Here is a 22919-nt window from a genome sequence, read left to right as displayed (position 1 = left end):
TATTACATTGTCTTCTGGATAATTTACTAACAACCAGATTTTGGGAACATGATTTGTCTGTAAAGTGGAGATTCTCTGCTGTTGAGTTTATAATCATGCTACATCATCTGCTGTAAATTCAAGGTCATCTTGAGAATTCTTTGTGTTGCTGCAAAGAACTGTATCAGGAGCTATCACCAAGGATAATGGCTTGGAAACAGTTCTATTTGAAAAATAAGTCACAGTTTTTGGTTTTGCTAGAATAGAACTTTATTTATGGTATCAAGATTTTTAAAAACGGTTTTATATTTTAAAGTATGCAATAAATTTTGATACATTGATCTTGGTAATATTTTCCCATATGAGAAGATTTTAGAAAACAATGTCAAGTGGCTTATAATTCAAAAGAGTTGTTTGACTTGATAATTCTCTGGAATTTCAGATTATAAATAAAAAACGAAAACAAACAAAATCATTTAAATTAGGATGAAACACATTTGTAATACAATTTTATGTCCGTTAAAATTTGTTTGATTACAGAGAAAATATAGGCTAAAATTATGTGCTTATAAGTTCTAAAAAAATATGACATCCTTGCTTTAAGAAAATGACCCTATTTACTTCCAGCTGCAGAATGAATTTTGAGATACTTTGCTGTTTGGGATGAGGGGCTGTGTTGCTTGATTCAGGCTCCTTTCAGACCATCACTGCATACCTGGAAAATGAAGCAGATGCTGGTCTGTGGCTGGGTGCTGGTGGGAGTGTCTGGTCTTATTAACACGCTGTTTCATTTGAGTCACAGAATCACCCAAGTGAATGAGTCAGATGAAAAGCAAGCTATATATTTTCTCAAGCTCTGAAATCTGCCATATTTGACAGAAGTGATATTTAGACAATCATGTGGTAAAATCATTTTTTAACAAAAGCAGTTTTCACGTTCAGTTCTACATAATGAGAACATTCCAAAATGCACTGGCTCATCTTAACACTACTTTGCTCATGTAGAGAAAATGAATTCTGATGGTAAGATCCATATACAGATAAAAATATGCATACATATATTTGTATATATTCAATACCAGAGATGATCCTTCCCTGTCTGTTAGCAGTCAATTCATGTTTAAATGAAGAGATTTCTCTTTGGGAGTGTGGTTCATGTTCACACCTGATTTGACAAAATCTGATAGCCGGCACAAAGTACCTTCTGACTGTATGAAACTTTACAGAGCATCTCTCTGGAACGGACAACAATCTTACATGACAATGAGAGCGTGCATGCGTGGTTATTTTCCTTTGACAGATGAAGAACCAGGAACCCAGAGAGGTGAAGTATGTTGCTTCAGTTTAAACATTTGGTAAGTGATAAAAGCAGGGCGTTTCCCCTGAATGCTGGTTAACACAGAAGAAGATAAGACAGAGGGTGCATGGATCTGTGAATTACTTTCTCTAACCTGGGCTGCTGATGTGATGTTTGGAAAGTGGCTTTGCTTCTGTCACTTATGAGATCCCTACCAGGTGCTGAAAAGTACACATGATATTAGACCCCAGCAAACTGTAACCAACAGCCGGATACACTTTTTACACCTCTTGGAGTGTGTGTGTGTGTGTGCATTTAAGAAGATTCATAACATATATTTACAATTATTCCTAAATCACCAAAATACCATATTGAGAAATAGCTTTAACTTTTTTCAAGAGCATTTTTCTATACAATCATTCCAATACAGGTATAAAATATATAAATACAGCCTTGGCACACTTTACCTTTGCAGGTGCACTGGAACACTTTCCCTTTTGCCTTATTCTGCTCACCCTGACTTTTGATTGTTTCAAAATTCCTTTACACATCTCTAAGTTCCTTGAGGATGGGGATGGATTTCTTTGAAGCTGACAACTCTCACCCCTTGGCCTAGACAGAGCTATGCATATCACAGGCATTCAGTAAACCTTTGTTGAATGCACGCACAGGATTTTTATGTACTTCTATTTAGCTAAAGTAGAAGTCTATCTCCAGCATTTTGCCTAAAGAGTTTTGGATTTATAGCAAAATATTTTCATAGTAAACAGTTTTTTAAAAAGCATAAGAAACATGGTAATAAATTTAATACAAATGATGCACTGTAACTATTCTTTGGTAATTTTTAACAAATTATTTGGTTTTTTTGACTAAAGTGAAATACTAAAAATATAAAAATGCAACTACAGAAATTAGCTTAATCTGTAAACATAATAAACCCTGTAAACATATAAGTACTACATAATTGTGCAAGTGTAAAGAATGACTAGTAAAGGCAAGTATTATACATTTAACTTAGTTCTTCAAGGCATATTTAGGAATACTGCTTTGTGGAGCTTTAGTTTGAAGAAGGAATTCTTTTAACTAAATGAAAACAGTAAAGAGTAATGGCTCTATCAATGAGCCATAGGATATACAGGCAAGAGGGAGGCACTGATACCTTTCAACCTTCACAAATCTGAATTTGCTTCACATGTCCTATGAACTACCTCGTTTAGTAAAACCGCGTACTAACAAAAGCCAAATACTTTTAAAATGAAGAAGTAAACAGCTTTTTGCAAGTGAATCAGTTGACTGAAAATATAGGTTACACACTTGGCAAAATTTTTCCAAAAACCTGCTACTGCATGTGCAGTAGGCAGGTCTAAAAAATAATAACTGGCTGCAGGCAGCACTGAATATATTGTTGTGTACTCAGTATTGAAGTTTTTTCCCCCAAATTTCAGTTCTCCTTCTCAAAAAAATCACACTTTTCACACATGACACTTATCACAGGTATTCACAGTTATCATTTCAGTAGTTTAAGAAAGAACTGCCTGGCAAATACTGTAAAAGAGGTAAATCCAAGGACAAAACTCACGATTTCAGGCACACAGGACTTGGGTGTGAACTCAATCCTTGGGTGTGAACTCAAAATAGAACAAAACCACTATGTAAATGCAACACATTACTAAAATGAATGAAATAATGGAAAAGTTGTCATACTAGTTCTTCTAATTCGTTGACATGATTTTCTCCAATATCTGAGAAGCATCAATGGCCAAGGATTAGTAGTTCCTTGGAAAATTTTAAGTCAAGATTTTGCTTTAAAAAAAGTGGCAGTAAAACACCATAAATGGTTACTTAAAATCTAATCAACGCCATCAAAACCCTGAGTGTTCTCAATGGCCATCTGAAGTTTATCCCATAATTCTTCAAATGACTCATAGGGTGGCAAGTCCAGGCGATTAAAGCTGAAAGAACAGAGAGAGGCTGGTTATGACGGACAGTGACAAAGTGACAAAGCAAGTTCCCAGGGCAAACTATTCACAGTGCAGCTATTTGTGACAGAATGTTCCAACAACAGGACAAGACCTTTTCTCTTTAGGGAGAAGGAAGGTCTAGGACTGGACTCAAGGTGCGGACTCTCTTCCTGACTTCTTGGTGGTGACCTCTGACCTCCACCCTGACCTCCAAATGTTTGGGTTCCTGTCATTTGAACCTTCAAGAGGGAATGTGCTAGCCCTTTATGGAATGGCTTATCACTCATGTGATGGAAGCAACACATCATCAACAGTTCAGATGTGTCTCTCCAGTGTTCAGCTACCTGGACTTAAAGCCCAAGCCCGCCTGGTAAAGAAACACCTGTTCCTGAGTTAGTCTTAATGTCTCTCCATCCTCTCCCTTCCATCCTCCACCTCCTTATCTGCCACCAACACAGCACAGAGGGAACCAGACCTTCTGTGTCTAGACTGTGAGAGGACCTTCTCTCTCTGAGGACTTGGTTCTCTAGGGTCAAAGAAACTGCTTACCAGGTATGAGCTCTTGGCAGCTTCTCAGGTGTGCCCCACTGCTCAACTGTAAATGACTGTGGTCCATTTGAGCCTACAAGGAAGAGAAGTTACTTTGGTTTCATTTAGCCTTTATAGGAGCTCCTGAACATTTCACAACTCACTTTTGCTAATGCAGAACTTAAAACACACAGATAATTCATCTAGTTTCTTTAAATTCGAAAGAAATAATGCTGTCTTGGGCTGATGACTTTACTGTCCAGCCACGAAATGAGGACTCCTATCAGTTCATCTGTGGTCATGGTATCACTCTGACCTGTGGGGCATGTTTAATGGGACTTTTGCTGTTCCCCAGCCCTGCATTTCCATATACCACCTCTATCATAGGTACACAGAAAATGGGCATTTTTTTGAGTTCCACCGAAAACAGCTTTAATTTTTTTCTGATTATTTTTCTCTATTGCTTTATTTTTTTGCAGTAAGATTATATAATGAAAGATGTAAAGATCACCTGAAATTCCACTGTTAAATCTAAGTAAACATCCTATCATTAATCTTTTTCTGCATATGCATAGAATTTTATGTGCATGTGTTCATTTATACATGCTACATTTTTCTCTTATTATGAACATTCTTAGAAACTTTTTCTTCCTTTGGAGTTTTATTCAATTATTCCTTTTGCAATTCTCAACATCCTTCAACCTCCCAGGTCATCAATACTAACAACCTGATGAGTCACCTTCCATACTTTTCTCTATGTCTCAGACTCATATCCAAATATGTGTGTGAGAGTATAACTGTCAGAAGCAGTACTAAAAATACTATTTTCCATACTACTGTTTTCTCAAAAAGCACTGCTGTTCACACATCACCCATCACAATTATATCTACAGTTAAAATTTCAGTACTTTTGTCATTGTATTTTCCACAACATGGAATCATATATATTTTCCTGCCTCTTGATTCTCTCACCTGAACACTCGATTTGAAACACTCCCTATTAAGTCAACCAATATAAATGTAACATACTTCTTCTTTCTTGGGGGGCTAAGGCACATTTCATATGGGATCCCAGTTCCACAAATAGGGCTCAAACCCGAGTGGAAGGGATCAAACCCCTGCAGTGTTAGTGTGAACTGCCAGGGAAGTCCCCGTGAAATACTTTTTATTGGCTAGATAATACTGTATTGTAATATTAACATTCTGAAGCAACTTCTACTTCTTTTGTAAATCCATAAGAATTTGAATGTATAGTCTAACACTAATAACTCTGGACCTGTGTATGAGATACTGCGTTAGTCGCGTCTGAATCTTTGCGACCCCATGGACTGTAGCCAGCCAGGTCCCTCTGTCCATGGAATTTCCCAGGCAAGAATACTGGAGTGGATAGCCATTCCCTTCTCCAGAGGATCTTCCTGAACCAGAGGTCGAAGCTGGATCTCCTACATCATAGACAGATTCTTTACCATCTGAGCCACCAGGGAAGCCTGTATGTGAAATATCTCCTCCAAATTCCAAAAAATGCATGCCATCAGTGGGTGACTGTAGGTCTGGGCTGCATATAAGAGGACGGTGGAGCTAGAGATGGAAGGGGTGCTTGCCCTGCTTTGATTTTTCTCTACTGACTGGTTAAAGAGCAGGAGGAGAGAATGGAATGGAAGTCAGGGGAAACCACTGGAAAGACAAACCCAGTCAGGTGGGGAATGAGCATGTTGTTGAGTGGTAACTCTATAGTCTCATCCTTCTCCTTGGGAGAGAAGAGGCAGCTGCCTGACAGGTTCTGCAAACAGATGTTCAGTTAAGCTTAACAAAGAAACCACATAGGCCAAGGAGGGGATAGAAGGGCTCCGATCTTGGCTATACCTCCTCTGAAAGAGTCGTTTTTCTTGATATCTTTAAAAGCAAGTACATGCCATTCCAATAAACAGAATATTTGACTTTGTTTATTCCATTCTTTCCCCCAAATGTATTCTACTATGAAACACTCTGTATTTTGTTGTACACCTATTAGTACCCTGTGGAACTTTATATGTTGTCTATCTTAAACCATCACACCACGGCAATGTTTTTTCTGTGACAGAATGCAGAATGGGAATCAAATCTAAAATTCAAGAATGGAAAGTAACTTGAATCATTTCCTGTGTTCAGTTTTCTCTTTTGCTATCTTACTGAGAGTCCCTTGGACTGCAAGGGGATCAAACCAGTAAATCCTAAAGGAATTAAACCCTGCATATTCATTGGAAGGACTTCTGCTAAAGCTGAAGTACTTTGATGCTAAAGCTCCAGTACTTTGGCCATCTAATGTGAAGAGCTGACTGACTGGAAAAGATCCTGATGCTGGGAAAGATTGAAAGCAAAAGGAGAAGAGGGCAGTAGAGGATAAGAAGGTTAGATAGCATCACTGACTCAGTGGACATGAATTTGAGCAAACTCTGGGAGACAGTGAAGGAGAGGCAAGCCTGGCATGCTGCAGTTCATGGGCTTGCAAAGGGTTGAGGGTTGGACATGATTTAGCAACTGAACAACAAACAACAACAACAACAAAATAGAAGGTGTCCATATATGTTGAACTTCTGCAGTGTATCTAACTGTAATCATTTAAAACTATGAATTCTTTTTAATTAATTAAATATTTGTATACATGAAAGAAGACTGAAGACTAGTCAGTCATGAAAAAGACAATTGGCATCAGCTCCATTTTTAAATGATCTGCGGAAAATCCATACCATACAGTTCAGCAAATCCATTCATAGGCACACGGGATGTGCCAGTGACAAACTGAAGTAGTCGTATTCTTTTTTCTGAGTCCATCATTAACACAGCCTGCGTCAAATAAAAGCAGCATTTAGGAACATCACTGGAAAAAATGTTAACAAAACTACCCTGAAAAATATGTTACCAGAGTTTAGTTAGAGCCTGAATCATCACTTGTGAAATCTGCATGTTTCCTTTACTTCAAGCTGTGTTTATGGTGGTTTACAAAGTTCTTGAGACTCCATTTCCAAGGCTTCATGGTAACTGTTGAGAATGGGGTTATAGCCTAACAAAGTGACAAAATTTCCTCTTGGCTGTGACTATGTGGCTTTTAAAAAATTTTAATTTACTGGAATTATTATTTAAAAATTGTATTTACTGGCATACCCATTTCTCTATCACATTCCAAGGAGCCAAGTAGGAGTCCCAGAGAATTCACTGCTTGTTACAAGTTCCCTTGAAGAATCCCTTCTTTAGTAAGGAACCAAGAGCCTATCTCTCTCAGCTAACACTGCCACTTACTACACTGTACTTATCTACAAATAAGTATGTATGGAGGTAAATGTATATAGTACAAAATAAAAAATAATTTTTGTGGGGCTATGTACTGGGTTGGCCAAAAAGTTCATTCGGTTTAAAAGTCAAATTTAAAAACATATTTTTCATTTTCACCAATAACTTAATTGAATAACATATTCCCTAACTGAGCAAACTTTTTGGCCCACTCAATATATTTTTTGTCTTATCTATATGTGATCCACTAGTATAGGTAAATACAATTGAATCTATCAAAAAGTAACGTAAGAAAATGGAAACCTTCTATTACCTTCCAAAACCACTGGATGACTTGATGATTTATGCTGTAGCCATTTTTGTACTTTGTGTGTTCTCTCCAGTCATTCACATCCACATCTCCCAAGCCACACATCAGAAGCTACATAAGAAGAAATGTCAAACTGTAGACAAGAAAAATCAGGGGTACAAAAGTCCTGTTTTAAGATAAAAGCAATATTTCTTACCTCTAGTTCATTTTCATCAAAAATTTTGATGAGATCCTGTGGTATCAGTTCAAAAAACCCCTAGAAAAAAGAATATATTTAAAACCCTAGTTAGTGGGGTCAATGGACAATTCCATACTTCAGTTTCTGGGTGGGAATGGAGAAATCCCATACCCACACAGATTCCTACCCCTACATGGTTCATGGGCTCTTTAACTGACATTTCAATGTCAGCAAGAAAGTACACGTTTGTTCTCCCATTGATTCCTCAAAGTGGTTATTTTCAAACCACCCTACACCTTTCAAGCTTTCTTCACCGCGTCACCCTTTACAGCAGATAATTTCTATTTGAGAGAGAAAATAAAAGCAGTTCTGCTGGATGGAATTCCCTTCAACATTCTGCACCCCCACTTAGCACCAACATCCATGAGGGTCTTGTCCCCATTGCAGTGGAGAGAGGGACCACTTCCTCTCTGTGCTTCATTTGTTTCCCCAAGGATGTCTTCACCAAACTTTTACTAGCTCACATTTTTTTTTTGTTTAAGATATTTGGGGGGATGTGGATCATTTTTCAAGTCTTTATTGAATTTGTTACAATACTGCTTTTGTTTTATGTCTTGGTTTTTTGGCCACGAGGCATGTGGGATCTTAGTTCCCCAACCAGAGATGGAACCTGCACCGCCTGCATTGGAAGGCAAAGTCTTAACCACTAGGCCATCAGGGAAGTGCCTATTAACTCACTCTTGATGCATCTAAATTTGTTCAAGCCCTATTTACTTTCAAAACAAAATAAGAAAGCAAACCCCTCTTTCTTCTCTTCACACCCATGTTCTGGACAGTGTTACTACACATTACCAAATCCACTTGCTCCCCCTCATCCCTCAACCACTGCAATCTGACCTCTTCACCAATGCTTCCCTGAAACTGTCTTGGAGAAAGTCAAAGACAACTTTGTGGCTACATCTAATGAATACTTTCTAGTTCCCTATCTTATCTGACTTCTCTATACTATGATATTGTTGACAATACCTTTGTTCTTGAAACTGTCTGCTGTTGATGGTTTTCCTCTTATGTCTCTGCCTTTGCTGATTTTCTCTGATGTCTCCTTTCTTTCTGTCCATTCCTTAAATGTTGGTGTTCCGACATCCCCATGTGTGGCCATCCACTTTCACCATTCTTACCATTCTTTTGAATTTTCCATCTTGTTTAGTCCACAGCTTCACAGAAAGTAGACAGTCCCCAGATCTCCATCCTTTAAATCACCTTGAGCTATTAATCTCCCTTCCTGAGTATCATTCATGTGCATGCATAGCTCTGTTCCCGCTGTCCTGATCAGTTCCCCTGGGGTGATTCCAGCACTTGCTCAACTAGCCTCTGCTGCTTGTCTTGCCCTCCTCTAGCTTACTATTCATTCACATCACTTCCAGAAAGATCTGAGCAAAATATACACTGAATCTTGGTATTTTATTGTTAGCAGCCTTGAATGCCACCTTCCTTCCTCACTGGACTTCAGAGAAAACACCAAACAAATAGGCCCCTCATCATCTGGTTCCTCCCATCTCTCCAGACTTAGTTCACCTCTTGCATCCCCGTTGGCTCAGATGGTAAAGAATCTGCCTGCAAAGTAGGTGACCCAGGTTGGATCCCTTGGTTGGGAAAATCCCCCGGAGAAGGGAATGGCTACCCACTCCAGTATTCTTGCCTGATGAATTCCATGGTCAGAGAAGCTTGGCGGACTACAGTCCACGGGGTTACAAAGAGTCAAACACAACTGGGCAATTAACACTTGCATCCTCTCATCCAGTACAACTGCTTGTATTTTCTCTAATGTGTGCCCAGTTTGTCTTATTACTAGACTTTGCATGTGCTGCCCCCTCTGCTTGGAACCGTATTTCCTTCTTCTCTGTGGCTGGCCAATCCCTCTACCCCTCCCATGGCCCTGCCCCCACCTCTCCCTGCTCTGGTTTCTACCTCTCTTCTCTGCTCACCTAGCACTGTGGGCTTCCCTGGTCCATTTCACCCTTAGATTCTCTGCTCCTCGACAACACAACCTACGTCCTTGAGCCTTGCATAGCACCAGACACATGGCCAGTGCTCAGTATTGAATAAATGAAAAAGTGTGTGATATTTAACAGAAGACTTTTAATTAGCTTAGGAAATGAATGCCCTGGCAACAGCCTAAATGTTCATCAATTTGGAACTTTAAGTGACTTATGAATTTACATTATGAATAAAATACAGCTACAAAGAAAGGTCACTATATGTCACTATATATGTAAAACATCTCCAATAAGTATTTGACAAAAGAAGAAAGGGAGTCACAAACCAACATGTATGGCATGATCCCATTTAGGAAAAGACATAAACGGCATGTTCCAGGGGTTCCCAGGGGCTTCCCTAGTCGCCCAGATAGTAAAGAATCTGCCAGCAATGCAGGAGAGCTGGGTTCAATCCTTGGGTTGGGAAGATCCCCTGGAGAAGGGAATGGTTACCCACTCCAGTAATCCTGCAAGGAGAATTCCACAGACAGAGAAGCCTGGCGGGCTACAGTTCATGGAGTTGAGAAGAGTTGGACATGATGAGTGACTAACACTTTCACTTTTGAGGGGTTCCCAACCCCTGGGGCATGAATAAGTGCTAGTCTGGGGAACTGGGCCACACAGCAGGAGGTGGGGGTGGGCGAGCCAGTGAAGCTTCATCTGCTATTCCCCATGACTTGCATTACTGCTGAACTATCCCTCCACCTGACCCCAAGATCCACAGAAAAATTGTGTTCCATGAAATCGGTCCCTGGGGCCAAAAAGATTGGGGTCTGCTGATATATTCCACACTCTTGTCCCTTTGTTCACCTATGTTTACATAAGGTGAGGGGAGGGGACTATAAAAGGTGAGGGGGGATCCATGCTACGGAGGACTGTTTATTGCATGGACTTCTTGAATGACAGTTTTTTAACTCAACATCTATTCATTTAATACTCTGTTAGTATGAAAACAAGGGCTTCCCTGGTAGCTCAGCTGGTAAAGAATCCACCTGCAATGCAGGAGACCCCAGTTCAATTTCTGGGTCAGGAAGATCCCCTGGTGAAGGGATAGGTTACCCACTCCAGTATTCTTGGGCTTCCCTGGTGGCTCAGCTGGTAAAGAGTCCACCTGCAATCTGGGAGACCTGGGTTTGATCACTGGGTTGGGAAGATCTCCTGGAGAAGGGAATGGCTACCCACTCCAGTATTCGGGCATGGAAAATTCCATGGAGTGTATAGTACATGGGGTTGCAAAGAGTCAGACATGACTGGTGACTTTCACTTTACTTCAGTATGAAAACATGGGCTTCCTTGGTGGCTCAGACAGTAAAGAATCTGTCTGCAATGCAGGAAACCTGGGTTCGATCCCTGGGTGGGGAAGATCCCCTGGAGAACGAAATGGCAACCCACTCCAGTATTCTTGCCCAGAGAATTCCATGAACAGTGGAGTCTGGTGGGCTACAGTTCATGGAATTGCAGAGTTTGACACGACTGAGCGAGTAACACTTTACTTCAGTATGAAAACATAATTCAAGATGGCTTTAAAAAGCAAATCACATACTACTTTTTTCTCTGATACAATAAGGCCCCTTTTTTCTCTGATATGACAATGGACTATGCTTTGAAACTATAGGATAGGAAACAAAAGAAAATGAATACCTCTTTAAAAGCAGCCATTTGCTTCTGGATTCGGTTTACAAATCGCCATTGTATTACAAGACTAGAAGAAATAAAACATTTTATCTTTTTCACAGGGAATAAGAAAAGATGTTAAGGTACACGTATTCTGGTTAGAAACAAAAAATTAAGACTAACTAGCTAAGTCCAAGGCAAGAACTGAATGAGTGAGTAAAAGTATAGAATTGTTATAGAAAAGAATATTGAGACTCTGACTCTAGAGAAAGAAAAAGAAGATACAAAGAATCTTCACAGAAAGAAGTACAAAATTATTTCCAATGAAGTATTTACTAAAAATAGTAAAGTATAACAAAATACTTACTAAATATATTCCTTTTTGTTCTTATTGGTGACAACTATTTCTGATCCACCACTTTTCAACTCATGTTGATGTGTCTGAAATTAAGCATGATACCTTGTATGTTATTTTAGTGAAAAAAATAAAGTATACATATTACAGTTATACAAGAAGCCTGGTGTTTTAAATTAAATCCACTCAAAAGCTAAGGAAACTTGAAATATTAGTTTTACTAAAATACATATGGAATGAGTCAAAAGTCAAAGAAGCAGAAATTCTTTCTGAGAGACAGCTTTTGTTACGGGAAAATAAATTTTAAAATAGAATGCAGAAATGTGTTGAGTATATGCATTATTTAATGTCTAAATTTATAAAATTTTGCTTAAGTTATTAAACTTGAGTTCTAAAGCTTCACAATTTATGTACCATTTAAATAAATAAAAATTTACAAACCTGTCCAAAAAGTTCTTCATCTATGACAAACCTGAGGTCCAATTCTGTTGGATCATTTTCAAGAATCCATCTTAATGAATTGTAATACTCACTATCCTAGATGGGATAAATTGCATATTTAAAATTTGTGTACAGAAAGAAGATATCTGAATCTGCAAAGAAAGTAACCGAAGGTCTGAATAACTGGACAAAAGATGAAAAGGTCAGATGGATCTCTTACACACACACACACACACACACACACACACACATTACAAAAAGAGATGAATAGTAAGTACATGAGTATAAATACAGATATTGGGACTTCTCTGGCAGTCCAGTGGTTAGGATGCCATACCTCCACTGCAGAGGGGTGCGAGTTCCATCCCTGGTTGGGGAAGTAAGATCCAGCATGCCACAGGGTATGTCCAAAAAAAAGCATTTATCAATAGCATGGTGCTGCTTAAAAGTTTAGAAGTCTATTTCTGTTTGGAAGCAGTGAAGGTACAGATTTTTATTATCCAGTTAAAGGGTCAGTTCTGAGATATATCCTAACTTCCATGATATTCAGGGGCTCTCAGCACCAGTCCATATGGCCAATGAGACTGTGTTTGAAATGATTAAGTAACTCTGAGGAGACTGCTATTTATACTTGGCCCTAAATTGAAGAAAAATCTCAAATTAAATATAGAACCTTAATTTTCTAACTCCGATAACTATACAGTGTTATGATTTATAAAGAACTATACTGTTCAGGGGCTTCCCACGTGGCACTAATGGTAAAGAACCCACCTGCCAATGCAGGAGACATAAGAGACGCAGGTTCAGTCCTGGGTTGGGAAGATCCCCTGGAGGAGGGCATAGCAGCCCACTCCAGTATTCTTGCCTGAAGAACCCCATGGACAGAGAAGCTTGGAGGGCTATAGTTCATAGGGTCGCAAAGAGTCAGACACGACTGAAGCAACTAGGCATGCATGCACATAATGTTCATACTGATAATATGTCACGAGAAAGGGACTTGGTACCATGGAAGAGGCCTTGGAATCCATGTGTTCTACACATTTCTATGGTGCTATTCAGCATGGGTTATAAGGGTATAGCCAAGGATTTAATTCTTGGGTTTCTGTTTCTATGTAGTAGCCTAATTTCAAAACTTTGCTTTGGACTGCCAGTTTGAAAACATGCCATTCATCACAAATGATCACAATTCAAATACTGACACAAGAGACACACAAAATTATTGTATATAGCATGCTGAAGTATTTAGGGAGAAATTTACTCATACCTGAAACTTTCTTTGAAATGCATCAAAGAAATAAGATGCATTGATAGATAGGGAGCAGGCATGTGGATAGATATGTCATAAAGTAAGTATGGATAAAAAGCCAATTGTGGAATCTGGGTGATAGATATACATATATCCATTGTAAAACTTTTTCAACTCTATCGTATGTTAGTAAATTTTCCAAATAAAATGTTGGGGGAAATGTTAATTTATATTCAGAACATCTGTTGATTTCATCATTAAAAAGTAAGTCTTTAAAATATTCAGTTGCCTGGTAAATTATACTTTATATGATAAGTGAAAAAGACATACCACTGATTCCATATCATGAAGTGTTATTGGCTTGTGCAGCATCATCTTATAAAATGGGCGGATGAAAAAACCTTGCAAAAAATCAAATATATTTAAAATGATTACCAAGCAAAAGAAATCAGATAATTACATACCAAAAAGTATTAAGCTTAATATTAACAATCTGAGTAAAGTAAATCAGAAAGAGAAAAATAAATATTGTATATTAATGCATATAAATGGAATCTATAAAAATGGTACTGATGAACCTATTTGCAAGGCAGGAATAGAGACACAGACATAGAGAATAGACTTGCAGACACAGTGGGGGAAGGAGAGGGTGGGATGAATTGAGAGAGTAGAATTAAAACATATACACTAACAGGGGGCGGTACTAAGATGGCAGAGGAATAGGAGAGGGAGACCACTTTCTCCCCCACAAATTCAATGAAAGATCATTTGAACACTGAACAAACACCACAAAACAACTTCTGGATGCTGGCGGAGGACACCAGGCACCCAGAAAGGCAGCCCATTGTCTTCGAAAGGAGGTAGACAAAATATAAAAGGATAAAAAGAGAGACAAAAGAGTTAGGGATGGAGACCCGTCAAGGGGAAGGAGTCATAAAAGAGGAGAAGTTTCCAAACACCAGGAAACCCTCTCACCGGCAGGTCTGTGGGGAGTTTTGGGATCTCAGAGGGCAACATAACCGGGAGGAAAAAATAAATAAATAAAACCCACAGATTACGCACCTAATTGCAACTCCCAGCAGAGAAGTAGCCCAGACGCTGGCATCTGCCACCAGCAAGTAGGGGCTGAACAGGGAGGAGCGGGCTGCATTGCGTAGGGTAAGGACTGGGCCTGAATGCCCTGAGGGCAATCTGAGGGAGCTAACGTGAGATAGCAACCCAAACCATGGGATAGTTAGAGAGGAAAAAAAAAAAGAGGAAAGAGCAAGAGAGAACTTTCCAGCGAAAAGCTCTAACCTAAGGCACTGCCAGGTCTGCTCACAGAACAAAGAGCAAATACCAGAGGAGAGCTAGCCAACAGTGGACCAGCCCATCCTCCACCGGAGGCAGAGAGGCAGGTGGGTGACAGCCAGAGCCAGAAGGCAAGGGCCAAACTCGGCCCCAGAGATGGCATCCTCTACCAAACTGCAAGCAGGCTCCCAGTTGCTAACCAAGTCTTCCTGGGATCCTGGACAGTTGACATCTGCCAGGAGGGTCACAGCCAGAGATCAGCTCCCCAAAGGAGACACACGGCACACCTGAGATGGCGCTCCCACTGCGCACCCCGGAAACTGAAAGTCTGGGATGGGGGAGGTGATAAGACGCACTGCCCCACCTGGGGAGTGTGCACTCGCCAAGCACCTGGTTACCTGAGCTGCTCGGACCTGGGAAGGGCACAAAACGCAGGCCCAACCAAGTCTGTGCCTTTGTGGAGTACCCGAGAACCTGAACCTGAGTGGCTTAGACCTGGGAAGTGCATGCAACCTAGGGCCGCCTTAGACAGTTCCCCTGCAGAGCAACCTGGATGGAGCCTGAGCAGTGTAGACCAGGAAAGCACACATGCTGTGAGTGGGAGCAAACCCAGTGTGGCAAAGACACTGTGAGCACTCCCCATACACAGCAGTGACATTTGTTTGCAGTGTTCCTTCCTCCCCACAGCACAATTGAACAAGTGAGCCTAAATAAATGACCACTTCCGCCCCCTTGTATCAGGGCAGAAGTTACATACTGAAGAGACTTGCAAACAGAGGAAGCCAAAATAAAGAAGAGGGAACCACTTTAGAAGTGACAGGAGCAGCAGATTAAAACCCTGTAGTTAGCATTGGCTACATTGGAAGGGATCTATAGACCCTGTGGGAGAAGGCAACGGCAACCCACTCCAGTACTTTTGCCTGGAAAATCCCTGGACAGAGGAGACTGGTAGGCTGCAGTCCATGGGGTCGCAAAGAGTTGGACATGACTGAACGACTTCACTTTCATTTTTCACTTTCATGCATTGGAGAAGGAAATGGCCACCCACTCCAGTGTGCTTGCCTGGAGAATCCCAGAGACGGGGGAGCCTGATGGGCTGCCGTCTATGGCGTCGCACAGAGTTAGACACGACTGAAGTGACTTAACAGCAGCAGCAGCATAGACCCTGGGAAGAAGTATAAGCTGGAACAAGGAACTATCTGAAACTGAACTGACCCCACACTACCTTTAACAGCTCCAGAGACATTCCTAGATATATTTTACTATTATCATTCTTTAATTTTTAATTTTTAAGTTCCTCATTATTCCTTTAATTTTCCTTTTTAAAACCTACTATCATCTTGCAAAAAAAAGACCCTATTTTTAAAGCACATTTCATATATATATATATATATTTTTATAACTTTTGTGATTTTTTTTAATACTGTATTTTTGAGAGTCTAACCTTTACTCTAGATTTTTAATCTTTGCTTTTTGGTATTTGTTATCAATTCTGTACCTTTAAGAATCCAATCGTCAGTACCCATTTTTACTCAGGAGTGTGATTACTGGCTTGATTGCTCTCTCCCCTTTTGACATTCCTTTTTCTCCCCCGGGTCACCTCTATCTCCTCCCTCCCCCTTCTCTTTTCAACTTAATTCTGTGAATCTCTTTAGGTGTTCTGGGCTGTGGAGAACACTTAGGGAACTGATCACAGGCTAGATTGGTCTCTTTCCTTTTGACTCCCCCCATCCTCTCCTCCTGGTCACCTCTATCTCCTTCCTCCTCTTCTCTTCTCTATGGAACTCCGTGAAACTGTCTTGAGTGTTCCAGACTGTAGAGAGCAAATTAGGGAATTGATTACTGGCTAAACTGCTCTCTCCCCTTTTGATACCCCCTCTTCTCCTCCTGGTCACCTCTATCTCCCTCCTCCCTTTTCTCTTCATGTAACTCTGTGAACCTCTCTGGGTTTCCCCCACTATGGAGAATTTTTTCACCATTAACCTAGATGTTTTATCATCAGTGCTACATGGATGGAGAAGTCTTCAGGCTACTGTAAGAATAAGACTGAAAGCCAGAGGCAGGAGGCTTAAATCCAAAACTTAAGAACACCAGAAAACTCCTGACTCCAGGGAACATTAATCAACAAGAATTCATCCAAAAGCCTCCATACCTACACTGAAACCAAGCTCCACCCAAGAACCAACAAGTTTCAGAGCAAGATATACCAAGCTAATTCTCCAACAACACAAGAACATAACCCTGAGCACAAAAATACAGGCGGCCAAAAGTCACACCAAACCTATAGACACCTCAAAACTCACTACTGGACACTTCATTGAACTCCGGAGAGAAGAGATCCAGCTCCACCTGCCAGAACACCAATGCAATCTTCCCTATCCAGGAAACCTTGACAAGCCACTCATCCAACCCCACCCACAGGGAGGAACCTCCACAATAAAGAGGAACCACAAACTTCCAGCATACAGAAAGGCCACCCCAAACACAACAACCTAAACAAGATGAAAAGGCAGAGAACTATTCAGCAGGTAAAGGAACATGATAAAAGCCCACCAAACCAAACCAAAGAGGAGACGATAGGGAGTCTACCTGAAAAAGAATTCAGAATAATGATAGTAAAAATGATCCAAAATCTTGAAAACAAAATGGAGTTACAGATAAATAGTCTGGAGACAAGGATTGAGAAGATGTAAGAAAAGTTTAACAAGGACCTAGAAGAAATAAAAAAGAGTCAATCAATAAGGAATAATGCAATAACTGAGATCAAAAGCACTCTGGAGGAAACCAACAGTAGAATAACTGAGGCAGAAGATAGGATAAGTGAGGTGGAAGATAGAATGGTGGAAATAAATGAAGCAGAGAGTAAAAAAGAAGTAAAAGAAATGAGGACAACCTCAGAGACCTCTGGGACAATGTTAAACACCCCAACATTCGAGTCATAGGAGTCTCAGAAGAAAAAGACAAAAGGAAAGGCCATAAGACAATACTTGAGGAGATAATAGTTGAAACCTTCCCTAAAATGGGGAAGGAAATAGCCACCCAAGTCCAAGAAACCCAGAGAGTCCCAAATAGGATAAACCCAAGGCAAAACACCCCACCACATATATCAATCAAATTAACGAAGATCAAACACAAAGAACAAATATTAAAAGCAACAAGGGAAAAACAACAAATAAATCACAAAGGGATCCCCAAAAGGATAAGAGCTGATCTTCAATAGAAACTCTTCAAGCCAGAAGGGAATGGCAGGACATACTTAAAGTGATGAAAGAGAAAAACCTACATCCCAGATTACTGTACCCAGCAAGAATCTCATTCAAATATGAAGGAGAAATCAAAAGCTTTACAGACAAGCAAAAGCTCAGAAAATTCAGCACCACCAAACCAGCTCTTCAACAAATGCTACAGGATCTTTTCTAGACAGGAAACACAGAAAAGGTTTATAAATTCAAACCCAAAACAACAAAGTAAATGGCAACAGGACCATACTTATCAATAATTACCTTGTTGAATATCAATAATTGAATGCCCCAATCAAAAGACAAAGACTGGCTGAATGGGTACAAAAACAAGACCCCTATATATGCTGTCTACAAGAGACCCACCTCAAACATAGGGACGCATATAGACTGAAAGTGAAAGGCTGGAAAAAGATATTTCATGCAAATGGAGACCAAAAGAAAGCAGGAGTAGCAATACTCATATCAGATAAAATACTTTGAAATAAAGGCTGTGAAAAGAGACAAAGAAGGACACCACACTACATAATGATCAAAGGATCAATCCAAGAAGAAGATATAACAATTATAAATATATATGCACCCAACATAGGAGCACCGCAATATGTAAGGCACATGCTAACAAGTATGAAAGAGGAAATTAACAGTAACACCATAATAGTGGGAGACTTTACTAACCCACTCACACCTATGGATAGATCAGCTAAACAGAAAATTAGTAAGGAAACACAAAGTTTAAATGATACAATGGACCAGCTAGACCTAATTGATATCTATAGGACATTTCACCCTAAAATAATGAATTTCACCTTTTTCTCAAGTGCACATGGAACCTTCTCCAGGATAGATCACACACTGGGCCATAAATCTACCCTTGGTAAATTCAAAAAATTGCAATCATCTCAAGCATCTTTTCTGACCACAATGTGGTAAGATTAGATGTCAACTACTGGGAAAAAAAACTATTAAAAATACAAACATATGGAGGCTAAACAACACACTTCTGAATAACCAACAAATCACAAAAGAAATTTTTAAAAAATCAAAATATGCATAGAAACAAATGAAAATGAAAACACAACCCCAAACCTATGGGATTCAGTAAAAGCAGTGCTAAGGGGAAGGTTCATAGCAATACAAGCCTACCTCAAGAAACAGTAGAGAAATCAAATAAATAACCTAACTCTACACCTAAAGCAACCAGAAAAAGAAGAAATTAAGCACCCCAGGGTTAGTAGAAGGAAAGAAATCATAAAAATTAGGGCAGAAATAAATGAAAAAGAAACAAAAGAGACCATAGCCAAAATCAACAAAGCTAAAAGCTGGTTCTTTGAGAAGATAAATAAAATAGACAAACCATTAGCCAGACTCATCAAGAAAAAAAGGAAGAATCAAATCAACAAAATTAGAAATGGAATTGGAGAAATCCCAACAGACAACACAGATATACAAAGTATCATAAGAGACTACTATCAGCAACTATAAGCCAATAAAATGGACAATTTGGAAGAAATGGACAAATTCTTAGAAAAGTATAACTTTTCAAAACTGAACCAGGAAGAAATAGAAAATCTTAACAGATCCATCACAAGCACAGAAATCAAAACTGTAATCAGAAATCTTCCAACAGACAAAAGCCCAGGACCAGATGGCTTCACAGCTGAATTCTACCAAAAATTTAGAGAAGAGCTAACACCTATCCTACTTAAACTCTTCCAGAAAATTGCAGAGGAAGGTAACCTTCCAAACTCATTCTATGAGGCCACCATCACCCTAATACCAAAACCAGACAAAGATGCCACAAAAAAAGAAAACTACAGGCCAATATCACTGATGAACAAAGATGCAAAAATTCTTAACAAAATTCTAGCAAACAGAATTCAACAACATATTAAAAAGATCATACATCATGATCAAGTGGGCTTTATCCCCAGGATGCAAGGATTCTTCAATATTCGCAAATCAATCAACGTGATACATCACATTAACAAACTGAAAGATAAAAACCGTATGATTATCTCAATAGATGCAGAGAAAGCCTTTGACAAAATTCAATATCCATTTATGATTTAAAAAACCCTCCAGAAAGCAGGCATAGAAGGAACATACCTCAACATAATAAAAGCCATATATGATAAACCCACAGAAAACATTATCCTCAATGGTGAAAAATTGAAAGCATTTCCTCTAAAGTCAGGAACAAGACAGGGATGCCCACTCTCACCACTATTATTCAACATAGTTTTTGAAGTTTTATCCATAGCAGTCAGGGAAGAAAAAGAAATAAAAGGAATCCAGATTGGAAAAGAAGAAGTAAAACTCTCACTGTTTGCAGATGACATGGTCCTCTACATAGAAAACCCTAAAGACTCCACCAGAAAATTACTAGAGCCAATCAATGAATATAGTAAAGTTTCAGGATATAAAATTAACACACCGAAATCCCTTGCATTCCTATACACTAACGATGAGAAAACAGAGAAATTAAGGAAACAATTCCATTCACCATTGCAATGAAAAGATTAAAATACTTAGGAATAAATCTACCTAAAAATACAAAAGAGCTATATATAGAAAACTATAAAACACTGATGAAAGAAATCAAAGATGACACAAATAGATGGAGAAATATACCATGTTCATGGATTGGAAGAATCAATATAGTGAAAATGAGTATACTACCCAAAGCAATCTATAGATTCAATGCAATCCCTATCAAGCTACCAACAGTATTTTTCAGAGAACTAAAACAAATAATTTCACAATTTGTATGGAAATACAAAAAACCTCGAATAGCCAAAGCAATCTTGAGAAAGAAGAATGGATCTGGAGGAATCAACCTGCCTGACTTCAGGCTATACTAAAAAGCAAAAGTCATTAAGACAGTATGGCACTGGCACAAAGACAGAAACATAGATCAATGGAACAAAATAGAAAGCCCAGAGAGAAATCCATGCACCTATGGACACTTTATCTTTGACAAAGGAGGCAAGAATATACAATGGAGAAAAGACAATCTCTTTAACAAGTGGTGCTGGGAAAACTGGTCAACCACTTGTAAAAGAATGAAACTAGAACACTTCCTAACACCATACATAAAAATAAACTCAAAATGGATTAAAGATCTAAATGTAAGACCAGAAACTATAAAACTCCTAGAGGAAAACATTGGCAAAACACTCTCTGACATAAATTACAGCAGGATCCTCTATGACCCACCTCCCAGAGCAATGGAAATAAAAGCAGAAATAAAAAAAAATGGGACCTAGTTAAACTCAAAAGCTTTTGCACAACAAAGGAAACTATAAGCAAAGTGAAAAGACAGTCTTCAGAATGGGAGAAAATAATAGCAAATGAAGCAACTGACAAAGAATTAATCTCAAAAATATACAAGCAACTCCTACAGCTCAATTCCAGAAAAATAGGTGATCCAATCAAAAAATGGGCCAAAGAACTAAACAGACATTTCTCCAAAGAAGACATACAGATGGCTAACAAACACATGAAAAGATGTTCAACATCACTCATTATCAGAGAAATGCAAATCAAAACCTCAATGGGGTATCATCTTATGCCAGTCAGAATGGCTGCTATCCAAAAGTCTATAAACAATAAATCGTGGAGAGCGTGCAGAGAAAAAAGGAACCCTCTTACACTGTTGGTGGGAATGCAAACTAGTATAGCTACTATGGAGAACAGCATGGAGATTCCTTAAAAAATTGGAAATAGAACTGCCGTATGACCCAGCAATCCCACTGCTGGGCATACACACTGAGGAAACCAGAATTGAAAGAGACACATATACCCCAATGTTCATCACAGCACTATTTACAATAGCCAGGACATGGAAGCAACCTAGATGTCCATTGGCAGATAAATGGATAAGAAAGCTGTAGTACATATATACAATGGAATATTACTCAGCTATTAAAAAGAATGCATTTGAATCACTTCTAATGAGGTGGATGAAACTGGAGCCTATTATACAGAGTGAAGTAAGTCAGAAAGAAAAACACCAATACAGTATATTAACGCATATATATGGAATTTAGAAAGATGGTAATGATGACCCTATATGCAAGACAACAAAAGAGACAGAGATGTAAAGAACAGACTTTTGGACTCTGTGGGAGAAGGTGAGGGTGGGATGATTTGAGAGAATAGCATTGAAACATGTATATTATCATATGTGAAACAGATCACCAGTCCAGGTTCGATGCCTGAAACAGGGTGCTGAGGGCTGGTGCACTGGGATGACCCTGAGGGATGGGATGGGGAGGGAGGTGGGAGGGAGGGTCAGGATGCGGAACACATGTACACCCATGGCTGATTCATATGAATGTAATGCAAAAACTACCATAATATTGTAAAGTAATTAGCCTCCAATTCAAATGAATAAAAAAAAGAAAGAAAAAAACATATACACTACCATGTGTAAAATAAGATAGCTAGTGGGAAGCTGCTGTATAACACAGGGAGCTCAGCTCAGCTCTGTGGCAACTGAGGGGGTAGGGTGGGGGGTTGGGTGGAAGGGAGATTCATGAGGGAGGGGAGATATATATATACACACACACACACACACACACACACACACATACACACACACACACACAGCTGATTCACACTGATGTATTGTGGAAACCAACACAACATGTAAAGCAATTATCCTCCAATTAAAAAAAAATACTAACCATCCAACAGTTTGCCATGATACACTGCCATCCCAGCTACCCGACCAATAAACTTGAAGTAAGAGAGGTGATCTTCATTACACAGTCCAGAATTGGGATTTATCTGTAGGGTATAATTATCCCTGTAAAGATAACCACATTTAAATGCTCCTTTCTATATTTCATATAAAAACTTTAATATGACAAGTAATTGTAAATTGTCTCCCTCTTTTTACAGTTGTTCAACTCTATTACAACCATATTAGACCACTGGATTTAATGGTTTTAAAAATAGTCATTTTGTTCAAAAGGTGGAAACAATCCAAATGTTTTTGAAAGCTAAATGGATAAATAAATGTGGTATAGACACATAATGGGATATTACACAGCCTTCAAAAGGAAGGAAATTCTACCACATTCTGCTACATGGATAAACTTTGAGAACACTATGCTAATGAAGTTAAGTCAGTTATAAAAGGTCAAATACTGTATGATTCTACTTATACAA

The 22919-nt window shown here is 39.1% G+C and overlaps 1 protein-coding gene across 6 annotated transcripts in view; it reads right to left on the bottom strand.

Annotated features, from left to right (window-relative positions):
* Positions 1-224: 224 nt before the first annotated feature.
* NEDD4 (NEDD4 E3 ubiquitin protein ligase) overlaps positions 225-22919 on the bottom strand; it is a 146093-nt gene continuing 123398 nt past the window's right edge. For 3 of the 6 annotated variants that reach the window (XM_055537883.1, XM_055537882.1, XM_055537884.1), the window contains 10 exons: positions 22433-22554; positions 13543-13613; positions 11967-12062; positions 11538-11611; positions 11198-11258; positions 7539-7598; positions 7346-7453; positions 6492-6588; positions 3787-3859; positions 225-3228 (listed from right to left, as the gene is read on the bottom strand). In XM_055537883.1, the coding sequence (XP_055393858.1) occupies positions 3126-3228; positions 3787-3859; positions 6492-6588; positions 7346-7453; positions 7539-7598; positions 11198-11258; positions 11538-11611; positions 11967-12062; positions 13543-13613; positions 22433-22554 (865 nt within the window). In that variant the 3' untranslated portion in view covers positions 225-3125. The remainder of the gene's footprint in view (positions 3229-3786; positions 3860-6491; positions 6589-7345; positions 7454-7538; positions 7599-11197; positions 11259-11537; positions 11612-11966; positions 12063-13542; positions 13614-22432; positions 22555-22919) is intronic. The other 3 variants (XR_008699357.1, XR_008699358.1, XR_008699359.1) reach the window with 3 other exon arrangements.

This window comes from Bubalus kerabau, chromosome 10 (genome assembly GCF_029407905.1).
Source record: "Bubalus kerabau isolate K-KA32 ecotype Philippines breed swamp buffalo chromosome 10, PCC_UOA_SB_1v2, whole genome shotgun sequence".
NCBI classification, from domain to species: Eukaryota; Metazoa; Chordata; class Mammalia; order Artiodactyla; family Bovidae; genus Bubalus; species Bubalus kerabau.
Note: the sequence above shows the minus strand (reverse complement) of the source record. Positions and strands in the feature narration are given on the sequence as shown.